We start from the raw sequence: 24,828 nt of genomic DNA, 5'->3' as shown, positions 1-24,828 counted from the left end.
CAAATCAAATTTGGAGTTAGTTTGATTTAAGGATCAAATTATAACGTCTTTCATTCTGCTTCTTTAAGGCTGGTTGAGTCTTAGCATCTATATTTTGGCCATTAACCACTTCAGCCTTATCCTTCAAATATTCTGGTCACTAACTGCTTCAGACTTATCCTTCAAATATTCTGGAACACAAAAACAAGTCTTAGAAGTCACTCTTTCACTGACCTAAATTAAGTTTATCTCTGAATTAAGAGTGGAAGCCATGAGCCTGATCTGAAAGAAATTCAAATCTCGATCATGAAGGCAGAAATAGAAACTGTCCAAAACCCTACGACTTGAGAGATGGAAGTGCTGGAGAACTTTAAAGCAAAAATTAGGATGCTTCCTCTAAATGGCAAAATGAAAATTGGCAACGAAAATAACTAATATTCAGCTCAAATGGCTTGACTGATCTTAACTCCAAATTATAGTTTACAGCCACCCTCCACAGCTGAGCATATGGTTTCTGATCTACAAAATTAGAAAAGCAAGCCCAAAGAAGGACAAATCCAGAGAGAGACCAGTGTGAGCTGGTCTCAGAGGCCTTGAGTGTTTGCTTTCCCAGCCAGTCTCTGCAACTTAGAGATGCATTGTTAGGGATTGTTGCAACTTCAGGAAGGAGACTGAATAGCAGAACATGATATCCATACAAATCAACAGCCACCAGCACTGACCCTTCCAAAAAATGAATTATTTTATTTAAACTTATTGAAATTTTAACTTGGGATTTTAAAATCTACAAGACTATTGTTTACTTAAAAAGTAAACCTAAAAGTTCCCTAAAATGAGGCACAAATGATTGGTTTTAGCCATTCCATTCAGACCATTTTGAATATCGCAAAAGAATACAAAATTATCAGACTGAGGAAGTATCTCAGTGGTGGCCATTGAAGAACACTTGCCTAGCCTGGGTTCCATCCCTCATAACCTCAAAAATAAAAACAGTAAATAATTTGGGACAGGGAAGTGGTAAGGCAGGCTCTCTTGGTAATAGCTGGAGGCAGAGGCAGGCGGATCGCTGTGAGTTCGAGACCAGCCTGGTCTACAAAAGTGAGTCCAGGACAGCCTAGGATACATAGAGAAACCCTGTCTCGAAAAAGCAAAAAAAAAAAAAAAAAAAGAAGGAGCACAGGGCTGGTGACATCTTCAAATGCAGTAGACAGCCCGGATGTTTCCATTTCTTGCTTCATCATTCATTTACTAAATTACTTAGAAGTTCTGGTTCACTTAGGTCACTGTTGCAATACTACCATAAAGGAGGAGGATTAAAAACCCAAAGTGCATTTCTATTCTAGAAACTCAGAAGTTCAAGATGTAAATGCTGATCAATTTGTGTCTTGGAACTCTCTTTTTTTAGTTTTTTAGTTTTTTTATTTAAATAATTTGTTCAGATTATATGCCGATTGTTATCCCCTCACTTGTATCCTGTTCCCCCTCCCTCCCTCTTTCACCCTACTCCCCTCCCCTAGGCCTGTGACAGAAGGGGACATCCTCCCCCACCATATGATCACAGCCTATCAAGTCTCATCTGGATAGCCTGCTTCCCCTTCTCTGAGTGTCACCAGGCCTCCCCACCAAGGGGAAGTGAACAAGTAGGGGGCACTAGAATTCATTTCAGAATCAGTCCCCGCTCTCCACACAACTGTGGAGAATGCGCTGCCCATTGGCTAGATCTGGATAGGAAGTCTAGGTTTACTGAATGCATTGTCCTTGGTTGGTACAGTAGTTTGTACAGGCCCCCGGGGGTCCAGATCTGCTAGCCTTGATGGTCTTCTTGTGGGGTTCCTGGACCCTCTGGGTCCTTCTATCTCCCCATTCTCCCATACCTCTCTCATCTAGAGTCCCAATAGCAAGTCCCAGCATCTGTCCCCATCTCACACTGAGTGAAGACTCTCAGAGAACATCCATGTTAGACTAGTATCCAATTGTAAGTGACTATATGCCATGAGTTTCTTTCTGGGTGTGGGTTACCTCACTGAGGAACTCTCTTTGGTGTGTAGTTGGCCATCTTCTCATTGTTTCCTCACAGCATGTAAAGAGGTTACCTCTCATATCTCTTCTAAAGGAGCTAATCTCATTTGTGAAGGCCCCACTTTCATGACCCCCAAAATTACCAATGGCCCCACCTCCAGACACCATCACATTGAAGAGTAGCACATCAGTATGGAATTTAGGGAGTGTATATTTAGCCCATAGCAGTCTGCAGGGTTTTGGGTTGTGTCTTTTTAATTACGCATCCCATACCTAATGCTAAGATGTGAGTTACATAAAGTAAGGAAAGAGAAAGTAAAGTAAAAAGAGGTTCCCACACTAAATTGCCTTTCTAGATAGAAGATGGCTTCAGAAACAAACATGATATAAAGCTATACATAAAACAGCAGGAAGTAGAGGTGTCATGGGACTCCATGCATTCGTCCCAGGTAGGCCAGGAGAGATTGCATGGAGAAAAGGGACAAAATTTCTAACTAAGATTTAAAGGATAAAGAAGCATCACGTAACAGCTCTATGAAAACTACAACTATTTTATACATTATTTTTAATTTACTTTATGTGTATGAGTGCTTTGCCTATATGTATTTCTGGCCACCATGTGAAAGTCTGGTACCCTCAAACATCAGAAGAGGTAGGATCCACTGGACTGGTTACTACACACAGTTGTGAACTGCTCTGTGGGTGCTGGGACTAAAATGCAGGTTCTCTGAAAAAGCAACAAGTACTCTTAACTGCTGAACCATCTTTCTAGTAACACTGACTGTAATTATTAATACTTTATAGCTCTTTATGGGTTTGAGTCAGTGCCAACAAAATTTTGATTCTATTTCCGTTTCTTTAACATAGACATTCACTAAATATCTGAAATGTTCTAAGAACAGTGCGAGGCATAAGTGTATTTTGAGGTGAATTCACATGAGTTTGCAGGACATGGACCTAAGCCTCCTCGTGTATAGGCCAGAGCCAGAAATACTGCCCTCTACCTCCCTATCTTGAGACAGGGTGTCACGTTGGTTCATTGGTTTGGCTAGGTTGGCTCGCTGGTGAGCTGTAGGGATGCCCTTGTGCCCATCTTCCAATTCTAGCACCCATGCCACCAGCCAGGGCTTTTGATGTAGGTCCTGGGGATTCAAACACAGGTCCTTACACTTACAGAGCAAGTGCTGTAACTCATTAAACCGTATTTCCAGCCTTCAATTCCTGGCCTGAAGACGCTTAAGAGGGAAGTTAAGTGGACTTAACTTCATGGAAACGGGATTGCAAACCCACTTCAGCGAAGGGCCATTTGCGTTGAATATGAGTGTTCATACGGAGGAACGCACGCGGTCATGTAATCCTGGCCACTTGTATTTTGCTTCACTGTTTGTTCTCTTGTCCAGTATAAGAGAACAATAGCTACAAGCCTAGGTAACTGATGGACTTTGAGACAGAGAATGTTCCTCTCTGCGGTCAGGGGTAGGGAGAGTGGAGTCCAAAGCATCTTCGGTATCAGTATTGCTACTCTCCTGGCTTTCTGGCTTCCCCTTGTAAGAGTCTGAGGCAACCTCCCCTGTGGTCAGCTACAGGAACTTCCTCTCCTGTGACTTGGCAAAACAATCTATAGAAACAATTTTACCCAATAAGGGCAAGTGTCCTCCGTTCTTCTTCTTCTTCTTCTTCTTCTTCTTCTTCTTCTTCTTCTTCTTCTTCTTCTTCTTCTTCTTCTTCTTTTTTTCTTTCTGTTGTTGTTTTAGGAGTAGCAATATCTTAAAGATCATAATGTAAAACCTGTAAAATTAAAGGAAATAAGCCTGCTGGCTTGTTCTTCACTAGTGCTTGATTCAGAAGCTATCTCAGTCAATGGTTTTTCAGAAGCAGGCACTTGGAATAAAATCAGAAATTATGTTAGACTTGACATGTTGCCAGTAGTTTGTGGAATAGATACTTCTCTGGTTGACTTTTCTTGATGGAAAACCTACTTCACGGAGCTGTAGTGATAAATTAATTGGAGAGAGCAGGGTTCATGTTTCATAAACTATGAGCAATGTCTGTATGCCAGACACTTCCCATTGGTCCTCTCCCCTTTTGCAGTGGCCCATTTATCTGGAGGTGGGCTTTGAGGTTTCAAAAGCCCAAGCCAGGGCCAGTGTCATTCTCTCAGCCTAAGGACCAGGATGTAGCTCTCAGCTACTGCTCCAGTACCATGTGTGCTGCCATTCTCCCTACAAAAATAATAATGGACTACAACCTCTGAAACTGTAAGCAAGCTCCCAGTTAATTGCTTCTTTCATAAGAGTTACCTTGGTCACGGCTTCTCTTCATAGCAAAAGAACAGTGACTAAGACAGACAGTGTCCACGAATGAGTCCCGTAGCACTTGGTAGAAATCCTAGAAGCAGTGATCCAGTAAGCTCAAGGTGCCAACAATTAAAGCAAAGGTGGAAGCATGTCTAAAGTGAACTATAGGTAGTGACATAACCATAGGAAATGTGATGGAACAAAGCAGAAGAAAGATGCCAAGTGTGGTTTTGATGTGGCACAGGACCAAGACTATGGCTGTGAGAAGTCAAGGACTCAGAGCATCTTTTCATTTTCCAATTCTGCAAGTAGCAAGTCTGTTGGGGAAATTTTGCCACCCTGTGGAAAGCTTGTTCTCTTAACTTCCAGGTGTAGGTGATGAGTGCAATGGAAAACGAAAGCTTTTAGTGTCCAGAAGCAGAAGACCAAACCAGTGACCTGAGTTACTGTTTGCAGGGCAGAACCAGCACTCTACTGAGTACTTTGCCCATACACAGGTTCCAGGATCCTGCAGCATCTGAGCATTGGACCTTGAGTTTCAGAGTTCTTCTGGTCTCTCCCAGGCCATCTCATACCTCTTCTTCCTAGAATTTTGGTGGAAGTTACTCTGCCTGTTTCTTCTTGGACAGAGAAGGTAAGATGGCCTCAAGGCCTCTGTATCAAGACAAAGCACAGTGAGGAAAGGGTACTGTGAGATCCTGAACTTGGGTTCTGCTGTCATGACTGATTTGGGTCTTGAATGTCCTCTGAGGAATAGTGAATACATAATACACAATAAACTATCTCTGGGCCCAGATCTGCCCATCATAATGTTCCTCTTGTAGGTTTCTAGGACCTCTGGATCCTTCTATTTCCCCATTCTCCCATGCTTCTCTCACCTAGAGTCCCAATAGGATGTCCTCCCTTCTGTCTCACTTTCCTGTTAAGTGAAGCCTTTTATGGGACATATCCCTTGGGCTAGTGTCCATATATAAGTGGTATATACCATTTGACTCTTTCTGCTTCTGGGTTAACTCACTCATTATGATCATTTCTAGTTCAATCCATTTGTCCACAAATTTCAGGAGTTCCTTGTTTTTAATAGCTAAGTAGTATTCCATAGAGTAAATGTACCACAGTTTCTTTATCCATTCTTCTACTGAGGAACACTTAGGCTGTTTCCATGTTCTGGCTATTATGAACAATTGAGATGTAATATGAATAAATTAATAAAATATATTTAAAAAATAAACTATCTGTGATCTAAATGAAGGTCTATAATAAATTAAAATTTCAGTAATTCCTCCTCTACAGGTATCTGCTGTTTGCCTTGTCCTTTACTTTGACTTATGATGCTGTCACTGGTAAAAGGAATTTTTATACTGTGTAGACATTGAGCTTGGCCATTCAGCCTATTTCAACTCATGTGTGACACAAGTAGAAATTTGAAATGCCAGTTGTACAAAAGAGCTCTATAATTCATTGTGTGTTTCTGTAAATTATCTTGTTCTTTTTGTTCTGCATTAAAATGGAGGTGTCTGAGCTAGAGAGATGGGTCACTAGTTAAGAACTCTTGCTTCTCTTTCCAAGGGCTGTGTTATGTTCCCAGAACCAGCTAATAACCATCTGTAATTCCAATTCCAGGAGATACAATGTCCTCTTTAGTACCACTTGGTCCTTCGTCTGTGCATTTGGTGCACTTTCATACATGCAGATAGAACACTCATATACATAAAATAAAAATAAAGAAATCTCTAAAACTAGACTTTTTCCTTTTTAAAAATTAATTTATTTTTATTCACTTTACATCTGGGTCATAGCCCCATCCCTCCTCTTCTCCCTGTCCTACCCTCGCTCCCTCTCCTCCTCTCCCCTCCCTTATTCCTCAGAAAAGGGATGGCCCCCCGCTCACCCACCCCAGCTCATCAAGTCTCATCAGGACTGAGCATGTCCTCTTCCTCTGTGGCCTGTCAGAGCAGTCCTACCAGAAGGAAGGAAGTGATCAAGAAGCTGGCATCAGGGTCCATGTCAGAGACAGCCCCTACTCCCCTTACTAGAAGACCTACATGAAGTCTGAGATGCCCATTGGCTACATCTGTGTTGGGGCCTAGGTCCAGTGCATATATGTTCCTTGATAGATGCTTCAGTCTCAGCAAGCGCCTCTGAGCCCTGGTTAGTTAGTTCTGTTGGTGGAGATCCTGTCCCCTCCAGGTCCTTTTCTCCTCACCTCCCACCCCGACTTTTCCGTAAGACTCCGTACACATTACCCATAGTTTGGCTGTGATTTTCAGCATATGTTTCCATCCGCTATTGAATGGAGCCTCCCAGAGGTCAACTCTACTAGGCTCATTTCTGCAATTGTAGACGAGTATAATTAATAGTGTCAGGGGCTGGATACCTCAAATTTCTGTTCTATCTGCTCTATCTTTATCTCTGCACATCTTGTAGACATGGTAAATTTTGGGGTCAAAGTTTTTGTGGGTAAGTTGATGTTCTCCTCCCCCTATTAGGAATTGTGTCTAGGTAGAGAATATCTTCTCCAGTCACTATGGCTCCTGATACTGGGGGTCTCTGCCAGAGTCCTCCTCATATTTCCTGGGAGCCTACCTTGACTTAGGTCTCCAGCTTGGCCTTGACCACAGTTTCTCTTTTCTCTTCAGTCCCTTCAGTGTCTCCCACCGCCTATCCCACTTTCCCCAGGTCAGATCTCCACCCACATATTTTTCTGTGCTCCCTCTCCTACCTTGTTACCTCTCTTCAATCACTATCTCTGTCTTTTCTATTTCCTCTTCTGAGTGAGATTTAAGCATCTTCCCTTGGATCCTCCTTGTTACTTATGATCTATATATTGTAGTATGTTTATCCTGTAGTATATGGCAAAACTCTACTCAGAAATGAGAAGCTATTTTTTAAGTAAAGAGGGATATCCATTATGAGGCTGTTTCTCTAGTGCCTTGATACTAAAACAATGATGGCTGTAGCTATCGGTATAGTTCTTGCCTAATATATGTAAATCCTTAAACTCAGTACCCAGTTCCATAAAAATTCAAAGCAGTAATGGTCCAAAGCATGTTGGACTATATCCAATATACAGCCAACCCAGTACAAGGAAGGCCCTGTCAATCCAGCTGAAGCAGAGAAGGAGAATAAGTAAGAATGATGTGGAGCATGCAATTATAAAGTAGGGATTAAACCTCACACAAATATACATGTTGGTTAGAGTCAAGTTTGGTGTTCTTATAAGTGGCGCAGAAAGGGACCTCAAGGGACAGTTTGGTCAGGTTCAGGAGGTGGGCATAGAGGGGAGCAGAGCAGTGAAAACTGGAATGCATATGAGTCAACTAGAATCAGATCTGCCAGAGATGGCCAGCCAAGTTGGCCTGGTGCCAGCTGAGAGTCCCAACCCCTCCTACCTAACATCTTTGAAGAGAATCCGGGGGTCTTTCTTCACAGCCATACTTACTTCTGAACTAGGCTTTGTGAGGCTGGCAAAGAGGACTCAGTGTGGACTGAAGCTTTGTACTTGGTCCACAGAGAAATCGAAATGTACTGTGTGTTTATGCACAAATGAGATACAAACGACGTCTGACCTACTGCGATTGTCTTAGTTGCTGTGACAAATACTCTGACAAAAAGCAACATAAGGGAGGAAAGAGTTTGCATGGGTTTCAATTCCAGGCTGCACTACACCATTTTGGGGGAAGTCAAGGCAGAAACTGAAGCAACTAGTCACACCACCCACATCCACAGTTAAAAGCAAAACCAGAATACACACATCTTTGCCTATTTGCTCCCAGGTAGCTCTTTCTACTCTTATAGAGTCCTTGAAATGGTGCAGCCCACAATGAGCTGGCTCTTCCTACGTGAACCAACCATCATGACACATTCCCCCTTCCTAGCTATGGCCACCGGCCAATCAGATCTAGGCAAGTCCTTCCTCAAGTAAGACTCTTGCCTCCATTGATTCTTGCCTGTGCCAAGCTGAGAGTCAAAACTAAGCAGCACATGGACGCTCACAGAACCAGCCATGGCTCCTGCTCCATTTCCACATTTCACACTCTGCACAGGTTTCTGGGTAGAGAATGAAGTAGAGTTCTGGGGAAGGTTCAGCTTAGCTAATTGGGAAGCCATCACCTGGGAAAATAAAAGCATATCACTACAAACAGCTCAGATTCGGATATTTGTTTGTATTGTGGCCTAGTCGCTGTGACAAAATGGTGGCCCTGCAACTCTCTGCAGGCTACTAGCTTTCACAGGCTTTGTTCAGAAGAGCAATGTCAGGGCCTGATAAAGCTCTGTAGTGTGTGTGTGGCAAAAAGCCCAGACTGACTTAGATGGTGGTCATGCAACTCCTGTAGTTGTAAGTTCCTAATGTGCACTAGAACTCATTCTAAACATAGAAACCATGATAGGTAACAAGAAAAGAATGTGCCTTGAGCTCCCAACACTCATGGTAAAGCCGGAGATAGAACATCAAGAGACTCTTAGTTCATTAACTGTAACTACAATGCACACTCCAAAGGAAGAGCGTGGAGAGCTGTGGACTTCATAAGTTGATCTAGGAGCGCCAGAGAGAGTTAAAGAGAGAGTAATTTAGGAGCAAGAGGGAGACATAAAGGTAGCATATCAGAGGCTCTAAGGTGAGAGCAAAACTAAGCAAGATGGAATGCTGAAAGCCAGCATGGTTGAATTTTAGAAGACAGAAGTATGCAGAATGAAGTTCAAACCAAAGCAATACTAAACCTCACAAGGCTTTCTAGGTTGCAGGGATGATTTTTGAACTCATGAAAGAATAGCAAAGACATCTCACTGATAGTGTTACTTTAAGGAATGACATAATCAGGTTTCTTTTTATAGTGAGATAATTCTGTATGTGGAATGCATAAAGTATTGGATAGAGGCCAGGTAGACAGTTGGAATGCTGGCATAAAAAATCCAGGCCAAATGAGGTGATAGCTGGAGCCCTAATGGGAAACAATCGAAGTGGAGAGAATGTTGGCATCTATGTGGGAAATAATAGTGATGTCTCCCAACATCAACAAAACCTCAGTACTGCACGTATCCCCAATAATTGGTGACACCAACTTCTCCACCACCAGACTGACCAAGCAAATTCTCAAAAGAAGTCAGTTCACACAATCCAATAAGGAATACATCTTGCACATTTTCTTAGGTACACAGATATTTTCCTTCTTCTTTAATCTCATTTAATTCTCCAAGCCAACTTTGGGAGTATAGATTATTACATTTAAATTTGAGAAAAAAAAAACACAACTCAGAGAGGCTAGGTCACAAGTCTAAAGTCCCAAAGCTAGCATGGTAGGCCGTTTTGATCTTAGCCTGTGAGACTGTGAAAACTTTCCGTTTCCCAGTGTTATGTTAGTGATCCTGGACTAAGTAGTTCTTTTATTGCTTAAAAGGCATAGATGTGTCTAGAAGCACAAAGGGATTTGAACTATAACAAAATGCAAATGCAGAATGCTATTCACTGAGTATTTTAAAAATTCAAGAAATTTTGACTCACATATTAATACTGTGAAAATTCTTATACAATCACACGATCATATTCTTTTATAGTGTCCTGAACTTAATAGCATTGCTATGTTATCTTCCACATATTTATGTTCATTTAGCCAAGACCATAATTATATACTACTCATTGTTGAATGTGATCAGAAAGGACAAACAGGGAGAGTTGCTTGGTTAAAAGTTAGTCTCATGCTCCCACAGATTGAGGTGACACAATAGCCCTGAGAAGCATCCCTCATTGATCACAGTGTACCCAGTTGATGTGACTCTGGGTTGCCTGTGCCCTCCTACAGGGTCAAGGAGATCTGCTATCTTCACTATGGGAACACCACTGATGTGATCGTGACAGGAAGTATGATGTCATTCTGCTGCCCTGCCTCTCCTTAGGAAGGCTGATTTTGAAAGTAAACAAGGGCTGTGAGGCTGACTCTCCCAAGAATGACACGCTAGTCTATTCTAGGAAACAGCTGAAAGACTCAGAGGCCCCTGAAGACTAAACTGTGCTGTGGATGCCTACACACACGCGCGCGCACACACACACACACACACACACACACACACACACACACACACACACGGCAGAGATGGGGGCAGCTTCCACCAGAAGGGAAGGCGAGATTCTACTTGTGAAGTGACTCCGGCACCTGTTGACATTCTGACGGGCTTCTCAGCTGAAGAACTGCTAGGTCCAGATTTCTGCGCTGCCAATCACAGGAAGCGTCACATTTCAGTAATCATCCTGTCATTTATCAGTTGGAAGACGAGCCTGGGGACTCCCTGTGGAAAAATATGTACGAGCAAGTTAAATTTCAGCACAGATGCATTGCTGTGACGAACTGGTAGACAGAGTCTGTTTCTTGAAAAGTTCTTGAGCTGTTAACACAAGTTGTTTTCACAGTTACTAATTCTTGACTAACTGGCATTATACTCGCTGTACACAGCTACTTGCTTTTGTAAGATCAAACAGTAAGATCTTTCTTTCTGCTGCAGGATGTCTTGGCTTAAAAGTGAGCTGTCTGCTTGAGTAAAACTAGAGTGCAGTCATTTGGATTGTGACATATTCTTATTGTGTTGGTTGAGGGTGAAGTGACAGAGGACATGTTAATATGTTTGCTTGTATGCAATATCATCTTCTTTTTCAAGCCAATGGTTTTCTTTTAAGAACATATATTTATTTAGAAATCTTCCAGAGAATGTTAGGAACTTATCTCTAAAGTGATCCTATAAGCTGGAATATATGATTCCTTAAAAGGTTCATACAATCATCATTAAAATAATCTATTTTGAGTTTTAGACTTGGTAAGATTGATTTAATATATCATGCTACAGGGTAGTGATATAATACATACATACATTATATATTTATATACACACACATATATATGTATAATACATAATTTCAAACTTAGAGCTATGTGATGAGAAGTAACTGATCAAAACTTACACAAATCGCACACTTTGATGTATATTTATTTTGAAATTGAAAAGTAAATTATATGTTTCCAGGAATGGAGCTTTGTAATCTCGGTAGTGGTGTGCTATTTGTAGCTCAGTGTAGCTTACACTCTTTAGGAATGCTTAAATTGATAGCCACCACAAGAAGCACCGACCTTTTCCACGGCCGCTTGTCAGTGGTTCATGCTGCTGAGAAAAAAAAAAAAAAAAAGGCAGGCAACATTCTCCAAGCACTTTCTGTAACTGGATAAAGAAGTGACGTCCTGCAAACATATTTGTTTCAGGGACTCTAGAACTGGTCACCTTTTCAGATTTCTTAATTAAGTAAGTTGAATTATTTAATCTGGATGACAAACCAACCTTTGTAATATGACTTTCCTCCCCAAAACAGTGTCCTTATTTACAGAATATTCACACTTATGCCATGAGACAATGAAAAAATAGAATTTGAAGTCTTTGGAGCAGGCAGCACCTCACTGAAGCCCCACAATCTGGTCTGCTGTCTCCAATCCTACATCTCTGTACTATTTCAGAAAACAAATCTGACTAGTGCAATTAGTAGACGCCATCTGTTTTGGCATCATTTGTCTATTTTTAATATATAGTCCATCTTTTTTTTTTCAACATCTTTTGCAGAAAAAAAAACTGTGAAGTTTGAACGAGTGGCCTACTCAAGATGTACCGAGTCTCTCCACTGATGTCGACACCAGTAGCAAGTAAATGTGAAACTGCTCTGTGCAATTATCTTTGAACGATTAAAGTCCTCTTAGCAATTTCCTTGCTTTGATTTTGCTGATACTCAGACCATTAGCCATCTGTCAGTAGCTTGTGTTTCTTAAATGCCAGTGTGCGTTTTGGCAATGATTTCGACTTCATTTCTTTCCTTGAGAGAAATGTGGCATTTTTTTTCCTTTTAGGATTAAAAAAAAATCACCATGTTTTTTAGATGCCTATGCATAAATGTGAAAGGAAACTCTTTATTGGCTACTATTAAGATGCAAAACCGTCTACAAAAATGTGCTGAAAGATTGATAGCTACTTGCAGAAAACAAGGGCGTTGTTAAAACGGTAGTGGCTTTGCGTTTCTTCCTTCCTCTTATTTCTCTCCCCGAGCCCTCTTTCTAACCTTCTCTCACACACCCACAGTTTTGGTTTTGTGTGTGTGTGTGTGTGTGTGTGTGTGTGTGCGTGTGCGTGTGCGTGTGCGTGTGTGTGTGTGTGTGTGTGTGTGTGTGTTTACACTTATTAAAAAACCAGCCTAAGCTGAATGCCTAAATTACCTTATTTGTTTTAAGTGGTAATTGTCACTAAGGAACTCAAGTTTCACTGAGCTGGGCTGTTAGCAGTCTTGATACCATCATTGGCTTCTATAAAATTCTGTGATGCAGTGTAGACTATTAATCACCTGCAACCATCCTCCAAGTGAAGTCCATTGTCACGCCTATGGTTAACCCAGTGTGCATGGTTATGTCTTCTTTCATTAAGATTTTACAGGCTTCATACTTTTCAGAATGATAGCTTAAAGAAAATAAAATCAAGCCCAGGGCTGGGGAGATGGTGCCGTCAGGTAAAATGTTTGCCATGCAAGTATGAGGCCCTGACTTCAGATTTACACAGACCACCTAAAAGGATGGGGAGCATGCACCTGTGATCCTGGTACTGGGGGGGCATTCTAGTAGAACTGATGAGATCTAGGGCCAGTGAGGGACCTTGTCTCAAGGTGGGGAGCAAGTGAGAAGGACACGTGCACACACAAAATCAAAACTGAAATCACTGTCCAATGATATCTTCTGTTTGCTTCGGTGGAAGCATCATACAAAGCCCTAACTAATAACAAAACTCTTGGTGGTAACTGGGTTCCTCACATTACGGAGTAAGCTATAATAACTGACACACTGAGCTATTGAGTTTGAGGGGTTTTGTTGTGGTTTTTATTGCTTCACACATGGTGCTCTTTCTCTCTAATGTTCATAAGCTCAGTTTGGTGGTCATGACTTATCACCCTGCACTAAAGAAAACTTTCAGGGACTGTGTAGTGTGGGGAAGTACAGAAGATGGAAGCTTCTAGATTACTCTATACTTCCCATAGGGGATTGGTGACAAGTTGGTGGATTCCCGGAAACCAGCTGTTCACACCATTCTACCACATGGCCCTCTTCCTGCTAAGGCTGGAACATCAGCAAGGCATACCTGCCCACATGTCACCCGTGTAGCTGGTCATGATCACACATGGTGGGATGCTGAAAATTCTTTCTCATTTCCTTATGCAGATTCCTCCAGGCCAGACAGAGGACTTTCTGGAGAGCTGTCCCCCACATGTATTTTCCCAAGGTATGCCAAGGGCCTTTTCTCTGTCAGATCAAACTCCCTCCCTGCCCATCTTATTTTGCTTTCCTTTAAAGGCACTATCATAGATATCATCCAGGTTTGGCGTGGCTGTATGTTTTCATTGTTGTGCATTAACAACTGAAAGCTTGTCTGCTCTAAGAATGGATTGTTTGTTTGTTGGGTTTGAGGGGAGTTGTTTTGTTTGTGTGTGTGTTAGTATGTAGGTAGGTGTAGCCATTTCTTTATTGAATGGAAAACTACTTTGAATACTTATATATGGTTGGGTTTTGCTTTATTTTCTTAACTTGGTATCTTAGTTGCTTTCTATCACTGTGACAAAACACCATTACCAAGACAACATATAGAAGAATGTGGTTCTCTTCTTCTGTGGGGCCTGTTGGCCACCAGCCTACTGAGGAAAGGGGAGCAGAGGACGAGCCACAGGGCCTTGGAAGACCATAAGCACGACAGAAATCGAACACTCTGTGAACCACTTCAGGAGGAGACAGTTCAACTTCAATCAGGGAGAAGAAAGGCTATATAGCCATTGGGGAAGAGGTGGAGGCTTCCAGGATAGGCATTTATAGTTTGTTGGAATCAGGCACTTTTAAGATGCTTGTTTTGCGTTTGGTAGCACGTTCCTATCATATGAACAGGAACACAGTACCTAACTATCCTATAGGCATGGCGAGGAGAGAGCTAGCAGGGAGCTGTGCCAAGAGTCATATATCAAATGTAGTCTGGGGCATCTAGGTCCGAAGACACTCTCCATATGGAGTCAGGCAGAGAGCTGGAGGCCATGCTGAGGAGAGGGAGTGAGTCCTGCTCCTAACACCAGCCTCCGAGTGGCTATCCAGACTGAGAGGACTGCAACCTCAAACAGCAGGATTATTCCAACAGAAGGAAGGGACACTTACACTTTGAAAAGATTACAGCCCATGACCATCACGGAGAGAAGCATGGCAGCAAGCAGACAGGTATGGTGCTGGTATCTTAGTAGCTAAGAGCTTACATATAATCCAGAGCACAGGGCAGATTTTTAAAAAAGAACTAACTGGGACAGGAATGGGCTTCTTAAACCTCAAAGCCCATACCCAGGGACATGCTTTCTCCAACAAGACCACACCTCCTAATCCTTCCCAAACAGCTCAACCAAGGTACAGACCAAGCATTCAAATGTGTGAGCTTATGGAGCTCGTTATCACCCCAACCATCACCTCTTATTCATTCCACAGGCATTAGCTGAGGTTTGCTCCAGCATTTCCTGAAATGTACCTACAAGGTAAAGGGATCTAGCACTGATATTAGAACCTGCCCTTCTGGTATGCATCAGGCCTTCTGACACTGCCACATGAGTCAGCCAAGAATATATAGGTAGAAATATGAATTCATGTCACATCAGTGTTGCTAGGGTTGCATCCTAGCTCGCTTGCACACTAGCTGTATAAAATAGCTAAGTAAGTTGCCCTTTGTAATCTTGATTTCTCTGGGTATGGGCTTTGAGATTTAAGAAGCCCATTCCTGTCTCAGTTAGTTCTTTTTAAAAAAAATCCACCCTGTGCTCTGGATTATACGTAAGCTCTTAGTTACTGCTCCAGCACCATGCCTGTCTGCTTGCTGCCATGTTTCCCTCCATGATGGTCATGGACTGTAACCTTTTCATTCTTTCTTTCTTTCTTTTCTTGTTGTTGTTGTTGTTGTTGTTGTTGTTGTTGTTGTTCTTCTTCTTCTTCTTCTTCTTCTTCTTCTTCTTCTTCTTCTTCTTCTTCTTCTTCTTCTTCTTTTCTATACAAGGAGAATCATAAGTATCCTTACCTTTTAGAGAGATTTTCACAGGGCAGAAAAAATACAAAAACTTAGGTCTAGACCCATGATACAAGTTTAATAGGTAATATCTCTTAGTTAATATTTTATTGATAACAAGAACATATGTCAATTGTTTATAGATTTTTACATTAAAAAGAGGAGTAAGGCTTGCAGGAAATCTAGAGAAAGGGGATGAGATGTGATTTATAACCTACCAGTATATGACTAACTACACAAAAATGTAAAGCACTATAGTAGGCAGCAATACCAGGAAGCAAAACTCTTCCAGGACTTGGTTAGTCATCACTCAGGACAAGAAAGGACTGGTAAGTGGACAGCTGAGCAAGCTGCTGGTTGTATGTGTGGTGGGGTTTCTGAAATCCATTGTAAAGGGCCGATTGAAAGATAGCTGTTGGAGTTCCTCCAGTATAATTCAAATTATGCTTTGTTATAATTTTATTTTGTTAATGACCAAAACCATTTGATACCACCGAGGACACTCTCTCTTTTGCTAGCCTGTTGATTTTAGAAGTGAGAGAGAATGTGTTAAGGACATTTGAAAGGAGAGATACCCAGGTTTAGAGAAGCTGAGGTTTGTAATAGTTGTTAAAGATTGAACCCAGAGAGCAGCTACAAATACAGATCCAGAGCTCTGTAGTTTCCAAGTGCCATGTGCATTATGGGTAACTCCCCCATGATTCTTGAGAAGGCAATTAGTATGGAGAGAAAAAGCATAAGGTAGGAGTGAAAGAAAGAAAGAAAGAAAGAAAGAAAGAAAGAAAGAAAGAAAGAAAAATAAATAAATTTGTAACTCACCTCACTCACTTAGAGCAACAAGATCTTGCCAAATTATTATCTTACTAGTTTCTTCCCTTTCTTATCTACAAAAAAGAGGAAACTATGAACAAAATGATGTTAAAATGATGTAGTCCAGGCCTCTCTGCAGAGAGCTCATACCTGACATTTCCAAAGTCTCTGGTCTCTGTACCTGCACTATTTAGTAATTTCCTTAATGATCTAGAGTAAGGACCTGACACATCAGCAAGAACAGTCTATACGTATTTTAATAACCATAAAAACTATTAGAAATCCTTGTGGTACTTTTTTGAACGTGTATTTTAGTGATTCTTCCCTTTCTCCTCTCCCCATCCTTGTGTCTCTTAGACATCCCTTCCCCTTTCTTAACTTCTTTCTCAGTCCCCTTTCCTCTTTATCTTCTATATGTCCTTTATTCTATCTTCTATCCTTCCTCATCACTCATTTTTATATTCTCTCAGTCTCCTTTCTGCCTTATTAGCTTTTACCTACATTTATACTTTATACTTTAACTTATATAAAGACATTAAAAGTGTTATATTGATATAATCAGTCTCATCATTAGCATCAGCTCTTAATTTGACACAACTTAGAGTCACCTGGAAAGAAGGAACTCCAACAAAAGTTGGCCTATGGGCATGCCTGTGACACATTCTCTTAATTGCTATGTGATGTAGGAGGGCCCACGGGACTGTGAGTTGTGCCATCCCTAGGTAGGTAGACCTGGGCTGTGTAATTTTTTTAAAGCTTAGAAAGCTAGATGGTATAATCCAGTAAGCAATATTCCTTCAATTTTCTGCCTCAAGCTCCAGCCTAGACTCCCTGCCTTGTCAGTCTTACAGTCAATGGACTGTAAGATGAAATAAACTATTCCCTCACAAAGGTGACTTTAGTCAGAATGTTTTATCACAGCAACAAAAGAGCAAATTAGGACAATTAGAATTCCCCAAAGGTTAAAACATGAGTGTGTGTGTGTGTGTGTGTGTGTGTGTGTGTGTGTGTGTATGCCAATGTGTTTAGTTTAGATTCTTTAGAAGAAGAATGACAACAGTATTAAGAATCTTCTATGAAATTATTACATCTTTATGTAAATAGTACAAGGTTTAAGTAACCTTCAATGTACGGATATTTTATTATAGTAAACTAGCTTGTAGCAAGAATAAATAACATTATGAAGAATTATGAGTAAAACCTAGATCTTATTAGATGCAAATCCTCTTCTCATTAGCTTTATATATATATTCTCAGCCTGAGTGAAGGGAACAGTATGTTTCCAACATCCCAGAAAGGCTGTTTGGCGATAGCCTTTGGTGAAATAGACATCTGCCCAAATGGTATGACTAAATGTATGGGGAAAATACTAGAAATTAAAATTGGTTCAATAATAAGACAATATATTTGTGATGGAGTAGATGAACAAAAAGACACAACACCTTGCACTTTGGAACTTAAAAAGGGAATTCTATAATGTGGGAGGTGACAGTGACAGTCTATTCTGCATGGATATACCTAGCCCCTTGCTTGTCACAAGAAAGAAAAGGAAAAAGAGAAGGAGTCACAATAAAATAGTGAGTAGTTCAAAGTCACCTTCTTCCATAGAAAGATGAATATATGAAAGGGGAACTTTTAGTACAGAAAAGAAAGGAGGTAAGCTACAGATGCTTCTGTCAAATAGCTGAGTATCTCTCAAGAGGGAGGCTGAAAAGAAGGGAAATTATGATTTCTTTATTACAGTGGCAATGACAATGATGTGGCCCAGGATATTTAAACTGTATTGGGTGAAAGGTACAATGAGTTTCCAACATCCCCAAAAGGCTGTTTGGTGATATTTCTGTAAGAAAACGGACTAATATCAGGAATATAGGTCCATCCTAAGGTGAAGAAAGTGACTGGTCATGTTGTTGCCAAAGTTCAAAGTAGAAAATAAATATATGTGGTGTGGTTCAAGGCTTAGGCCCTGAATGTTAAGCGTACCATTGCTAAGGAATGTGGAAGCAGTTGGCAGACATGAATGTGGAGACTGGAATTTCCTTCAGGATTCGACAGTCATACGAGTTTTGTATGATTGCAAGGACTTGGTAGAGACTTAAATGACTTTCCTGTCTTCCTCTTTAGCTTTGCCTGTGACTTCCTGGATGGGGACAGTTCTTTTGAATGCTGCTCCATAGACCCCCTGACAGGCTCCCAGTATGTCTGCCGCAGAAGCCCCCGACTCCTCACCAATGGCTATTACATTTGGACTGAGGACAGTTTCCTCTATGATGCAGATGGCCACATTACTCTGAACCCGTGTCATACCAGTGTTATGTACAAGGAGAATTTAGTTAGGTAAGTAGAGGACGTTGTGTAAGCACCCCAGGCCGTTCTGCCCACCAGTCATTCATCTGCACATTTATAAGCAGCTCATTGGTGCTCAAGTCCGTGGTAATAAAAGAGGAATTGAAAGCAGGGAAGGAAAACCAACACAAAAACAAATAAAAGTAAAATGACATTCTTAGCTTTTGAATCCGTGGTCTCTTAAGCTAGTCCATCCCAATTAGTTCCCAGTGACAGTCGCAAACAGACATGGGCAATGAATATCTATAAACAGGGCTAAAGAGAGAGTAAGAAAATTCATATCTGTGCTCTAGCTCTGGGACATTTCAACCTCCCCGCAAGGGATACATGGTATAAGCTGTGGTTTCTTTGAGGGAACCTTGATTCATGGTCTCAGAACACAGTAGAAGGTTAAGAAGCATTTGAGGAATTAATTGAAGATACACAGTTAGGTCGTAGACCTACTCGGTGCATCAAGTCATTGCCACTGGACTGTTTGCAACATGAGGTGACTGCTACTCATCACTCACCACGCTGCTTCCACTTCTTCCCAGAATATTCAGAAAGAAAAAGAGAACCCACCGTCCTCTTTCTTCTCTTCTGGACCCCAGAGCCTCTAAGTCTTGGCTGCATGGAAGTATCGTTGGAAATGTTGACTCGCCCCCAAGTGAAGACCTCTGGCTGGAGGGCATCAGAAGCCTCGGTAGGTGCCATAGCTATGAAAATGGTGATCTTGGCTTCTATAGTGAGATGCCATTTCTGAGTGACAGTCATACAATCCTGGCCCTAGGCACAATCCGGAAGTGACTATCAGTTTGAGGGAGGGGTTGAAGCCAGTGGTGAAAATGTCATTGGCGTGTTTCTGCACTTCCTGTGACTGAAATACAAAAGTCGTCAAGTCATGCAAAAAAAAAAAAATCAGTTTAAATATCTGCACCAAAATGTCGATAGCACTCAGAAAAATAATTGCTTGTTTCCAATATGGCTTTTCATGTATGGAGCAGTGATGTGGAGATGTGATAATGGAGGCAACCTTAGAAGATGTGTTCTGAAATCAGGATTCCTATCTCATTTTGGGCATAGTGGGAGGTAACTTTGCGAAGTCTCAATTGATTTTAGTTTAAAAACAATGTATGCACTCATATGCATATATATGTGTGTGTGTGTGTGTTGTTTAAAGTAGATAGTACATATATAAATCACACATCTAATATAAATATGTGCTTATGTATTCATGGATACAAATGTATGTATATAAATGCACTGATACACACTTTAAACCCATTCTCTTGTTACTCACTCAGCAAATCCTTGACTACATGCTCAGTGGAAACAGCTGTACTTAGCACTTGTTCTAAGCTGTATAAGACACAGCCCTAACCTTGGGAAATTCTCTTCCCAGATATGGAGGGAAATCCTATAGCATGGAGAGAATGGTGGTGAGAAGGCAAATACATAGGCCAGGAAGGTGGTGTGAGCTCAGCCTAGATAGAGCCAGAAAGGTTTCAGGTGTGATGACATTCAAAAAGACCTTAAGAAATAAATGGCTTACTAAGCAGATGGGAGCCTGTATGACATTTTTGCTTTTTGTATTCCTCCTTCCAATTGGTGGGATTCTGGAATTTCCAGGTATATTGTTGCTTGTCATTTCTTCCTAACACATATAAATTTGTTTGACTTTCTTCTGCTTCTTAGTCAGGAGTGGCTTAATTTTTAACAGCCAGAAACTGAATTATTTACTTAGTAGGCATATATATCTAAGACTAAAGCTGTCTATGCCCTAAGTATAACATTGGACAAAGCCAATGAAGCTATTTATTCTTGTGTAAATTGTACTTTTGGCGGGGGGCGGGGGAAGAGGCAAATACATGTTATTTATCATGTTAAGAAATGACTTACACAAAGAAAAATTAAGGGGAAAGTGATGAGATTGCAAATTTGTACCAGCCATCCAGTGTTTCCCATTGGTAACAATGTATAGTGCTTCAGAATATTATCAAAACCAGGAATTAACATGGCATGATATGAAGATATTTTGTGTGTGTGTGTGTGTACATGTGTGTGTAACACTAGACCTATTAAAAAAGAGTAAGAACGTGTCAGATGAAGAATGAATCCCATAATATGAACAAACGATTAATGAAACCAAGCGCATTCTAGTTCCTGCCAATAACAAGGAAATCTAAGCAGGACACAGAGAGGAGGCCGGACATGGAGGTTGGACCAAGAAAGACAGATGGTGGAAGGCTGAAGAACCTTCTGTGCTTTATTGAAAAGACAGGGTTTATCTAATGATTCACAGGCGTTTTGGAGCATCTTAAGCAAGATGGAGACACCTCAGATTTGGGTTTTCAGTTAGCTTTCCAGTAGTGCACAAAGGAGGACCGCATGGAGAGTAGCTGGCTGGTGTGAGCTCAGAAGCAAAGGAGTGTAAGAAGCATTCTAGAAGAGAGAGAAGGCTTTGTTTCTGTTTCTCTATTTTTGCTTTTCATGTAGAATAGACAGGACTGGGACAGAATGAGTGAAGTCATGAAAAAGTGGGAGAAACCTAAGACATGAATGTGTTTCGTTTGAAAGACTGTGTGAAGAATCCTGCCAATGCCAGCTCTGGAAGATAGGAAGGCAGGATGATGAGGGGACCTGTCTTTTGGGCCAAGTGCCCCTGAGTTCAAGTCCTGGAGCCACCTCTCCCTGCTTGTGTGGTCTCGGGCACATCCACCTTTTCTGATCTTCCACTTCATTATCAATATAAGGACAAAGATGATAGCCCATAGGACTGCTGAGAAGATGAAATGCAGTAATTCTCTAAAAAGTGTCAGTGTTTAATGGCTTGATCTTCTACTCAGCATATTCATTCTACAAAGATTTATTTTTATTATTTTTAAGTATGTGTAGATGTTTCCTCCAAGGTCAGAGAGCTATGACGTTCTGGAACTGGCATTAAAAATGGTTGTGGGTTGCCATGTGGGTGCTAGGAACGAAGCTGGGGTCATATTGAAAAGCATCAAATGCTCTTAACTGCTGAGCCAAATCTATAGCCGCAGTGTGCCAATGAACATGCTCAGTATTTAGCACTTTTCCTCCCACATTTACTTTCTCATTGTGACTACAAATAATTGAGATCAAGTTTTCTTTGAAATAAAAGCCTGAAAGAGACAATTTGAATAAAATTGTGAGTGATCAAGAGAAGGCAGTTTCCATAAGATGGCAAAGAACATGAAAATGGTACCTGCTAACTAAAGCTAGTGTCTTAGATACTTTTCTCTAGTGGCAAAATTCCAGACAAAAAGCAACTTAGAGGAGGAAGGGTTTATTTTGGCTCACAGTTTTAAGGTTTACAGTCCAGTAATGCAGAAAAGATTCAATGGCAGGAGAATGGGGCAGCTGGTCACATTGTGTCTGTGGGTCTAGAAGCACAGAGAAAATAGGAAGTGGAGCTATGATACAAATCTCTAAGGCCTACTTTTAACGACCTACTTCTGCCAGAAAAGGTCAACCTTTCCAAACTAGTTGGTGACCAATGCCTGAGCTCATGGATGACATTTCACACTTAAACTACAGCACTGAGAAATGATTTTCACAAAGGCCATTTTCATGTATTTGGAGATTGGCATCTGGCTCCCATAGTTGGTTCTTCTAAATGTGCCCAAACAACTTGAAAGCAGTTGGACCACAGTAGCACTGCACATACGTGAGGTATCATTAAAATTCTCATGGTTGTCAAATATCTTCTAAATATAACAAATTAAACCATCCCTTCCAAAAATCAGTAATTAGTCAACCTGGGTACACACAAGAGTTGGAAAGCTGTCATTTCCGTTGTCAGCTGTAATCAAATTTCCTCAGGCGCCTAGTTTTCCGGTTTTACCCAAGGCCTCTTGATTTATCAGCAATTTATTTCTCTCTGGAAATATGGCCTAGTTAGAAGACTCCAGAAGAATTCAAAATTAAACTGTTTTGCTATTTTTCTCTCCATGCAGTGGCTGTAATCAAACACTATTTCCCCTGATTTTCTCATGCTTCATTTTTCAGATGAGAGGATATTGTGCCTACTTGGTTTTGTCCTCATCTAACCCCGTCTCCAGCTGCATGGAGACACCTTTCCTCATTAGCTGCAATTCATTCTTTAGTCTTGGCATTTTGCAATTCCTGAGGACCCCCACCAACTGCAATTTGGAATGTGTTCCTGGAGCTGTGAGTCACCCTGAAAGAGAATAGAGATTTCTCACAGGAAGAATTGAATGGAACAGGATCTTCCATTAGCCCTGTCTGTTGGTGAAATGGCATCAAATTAATACTTTCGAGTATAACCCAACTAAAATGTTTACTGAAATGTTGGCTGTGTTAAAAAGCAATTTATTTATTATTAAACTTAACAAAAGGTGAAAATCAGCCACAGAAAGGTTTGAGTTGGGACAAATCATGTCTTTTTATAAGCATATATCTAGTTGGCCACTTTGGGTATTAAGAATTTTTTATGGTTTCTGTGTTTAGCACTATCTTGTGTAGTTCTGTGTAGGATTTCCAACATGTCACATAGGAACCCTATGCTTTATTTCATTCAGTTATCTATGCTGATTCTCTAAGTTAGACCAGATAGTGTGGGGAAACAGCACAGAGATATTTTTCCTGCTTCCACAGAGCCAGTCTCATGTCCTGGGATCATGGAATAGACTTTAAGGAATATATGATGATCCTTTTTTACTTTCACATTAATTTGGTCATCTAGTCTTCTGCCTGTTTTTTTTTTAAAAACAGCTCTACTGGGGTATACTTGACGTACAAAAATGTACACATCTACTGTGTACAACTTAATGAGTTAGATGTAGGCAAACACCTGTTATTTAGAACCATAATTAACATAAAGGAAATACCAACCAGCTCCTTCTGTGTGTTTGTATGCAGGTTTATGTGTGTGTTAAGAACATTTAATGTGCTCTATCTTTTAAAAAAATATACCATATTGTTAAATACAGGCACCAGGCTGTGCCACACATAACCTTAAAACTCACCCACTTAATGTAATAGAAATGTTCTACTCCCAGCTTTCTCCACCTCCTAACTCTTGGATCCCTGGTAACCATTACCACATTTTCTGCTTCTGTAAGTTTATCTATTTAGATCCTTGCTGTTCTGTGTCTGCTTCTCCCTCTTGGTATATCCAGCCTGTTATGCATTGAACTTGGCTGGGGGAAGGGAAGCTTAGCTGGGGTGTGTGGGTGCAAAGTAGAACCTTGCTTGGCAATGAGGGCTTGGACAAAGAATACACACACCCAGGGACAGCTCAGTTAACTGATTCGGTTTGATCAGGGAGGGAGGTGGTTTTATGCCCCTGGGAGGTGGCCAGGGTCTCTGAGGGAAGTATTTTGTGTGGTCATATACCATTAGCTAAAGCAGGAGTCTTGAAAGATACTTTATCTGCATAATCAGGGGCTAGGAGGTATGAGGGAGAGAATCCGTAGAAGATCAAACAGGAAGTAAGGCCTGATAACTGGCTGTGTAGTATATTCTTACGGGGGTTGAGAGTGGGACAGTCAGACAGATTCTGGCACTAGGTTGAGAGAGAGGAGGGAGTCAATGACTGCTGGCCTAATATGAGTTATCTGGGGTTGAAATTCTCCTCAACCCTTCCTCCATTAATCCTGGACCATTATGGTCTCACAGGTCCTTACAGAAGTGGACTCAGTATCCGCCCCTTTTCTCTGACCTGTTCATCTTAGCATACTGTTACGCGAGTCTTTCCATGTTGTTCCAAGTGGCAGGATCTTCTTCCTTATTTAAAGCTGAATATAACCCATTGCATATACATGCTGCATTTAATTTATGTATTCATCTGTGGACAGATACTCAACTTGCATCTGTATTTTGACTATTCTGAGTAGCGCTACAGTGAGCATGCTCCAAGATAAACTTTATTATGTGGTCCTTACTGGTTACCTGCTGTTTTTTCTTTCTCTATGGCAACCAGGAATGATGCTTCCAGAGACTGCTTTGGCAAGTGTTGGAAGTTATGGAAAAATGGTAGGAAGGAATATGTATGCGTGGCAGGGACTCCCTCACCCAAAAGTCCCAGCTCATTGTCTCAGTATCTAGGCTATGTAGGGCCACAGATAGAGTGAGATCACAAGCTGAGACTTCTTGAAGCCCTTATCTCATATCCACCTCAGTTTCCATAGTGATGAAAACTGATCCACCATCTATGTGGTTACTGTAGCCCTATCATACTTGTCTCGATTTCTTACCCTCATATGATCTCCCCCTTCATGAACGTAGTAAACCTTATTGAGGGCTAACTATAAGCTGG

General features: G+C 41.1%; 1 protein-coding gene across 1 annotated transcript in view; it reads left to right on the top strand.

Annotated features, from left to right (window-relative positions):
• The first annotated feature begins 10,309 nt into the window (after window positions 1-10,309).
• TMEM71 (transmembrane protein 71) overlaps window positions 10,310-24,828 on the top strand; it is a 34,647-nt gene continuing 20,128 nt past the window's right edge. The window contains exons 1-5 of the mRNA XM_084751621.1: window positions 10,310-10,594; window positions 11,895-11,974; window positions 13,529-13,589; window positions 18,324-18,536; window positions 19,079-19,227. Coding sequence (XP_084607747.1) covers window positions 11,935-11,974; window positions 13,529-13,589; window positions 18,324-18,536; window positions 19,079-19,227 — 463 coding nt within the window. The 5' untranslated portion in view covers window positions 10,310-10,594; window positions 11,895-11,934. The remainder of the gene's footprint in view (window positions 10,595-11,894; window positions 11,975-13,528; window positions 13,590-18,323; window positions 18,537-19,078; window positions 19,228-24,828) is intronic.

This window comes from Acomys minous (assembly GCF_964271855.1).
Source record: "Acomys minous genome assembly, chromosome: 12".
In the NCBI taxonomy this organism is placed as follows: domain Eukaryota; kingdom Metazoa; phylum Chordata; class Mammalia; order Rodentia; family Muridae; genus Acomys; species Acomys minous.
Note: the sequence above shows the minus strand (reverse complement) of the source record. Positions and strands in the feature narration are given on the sequence as shown.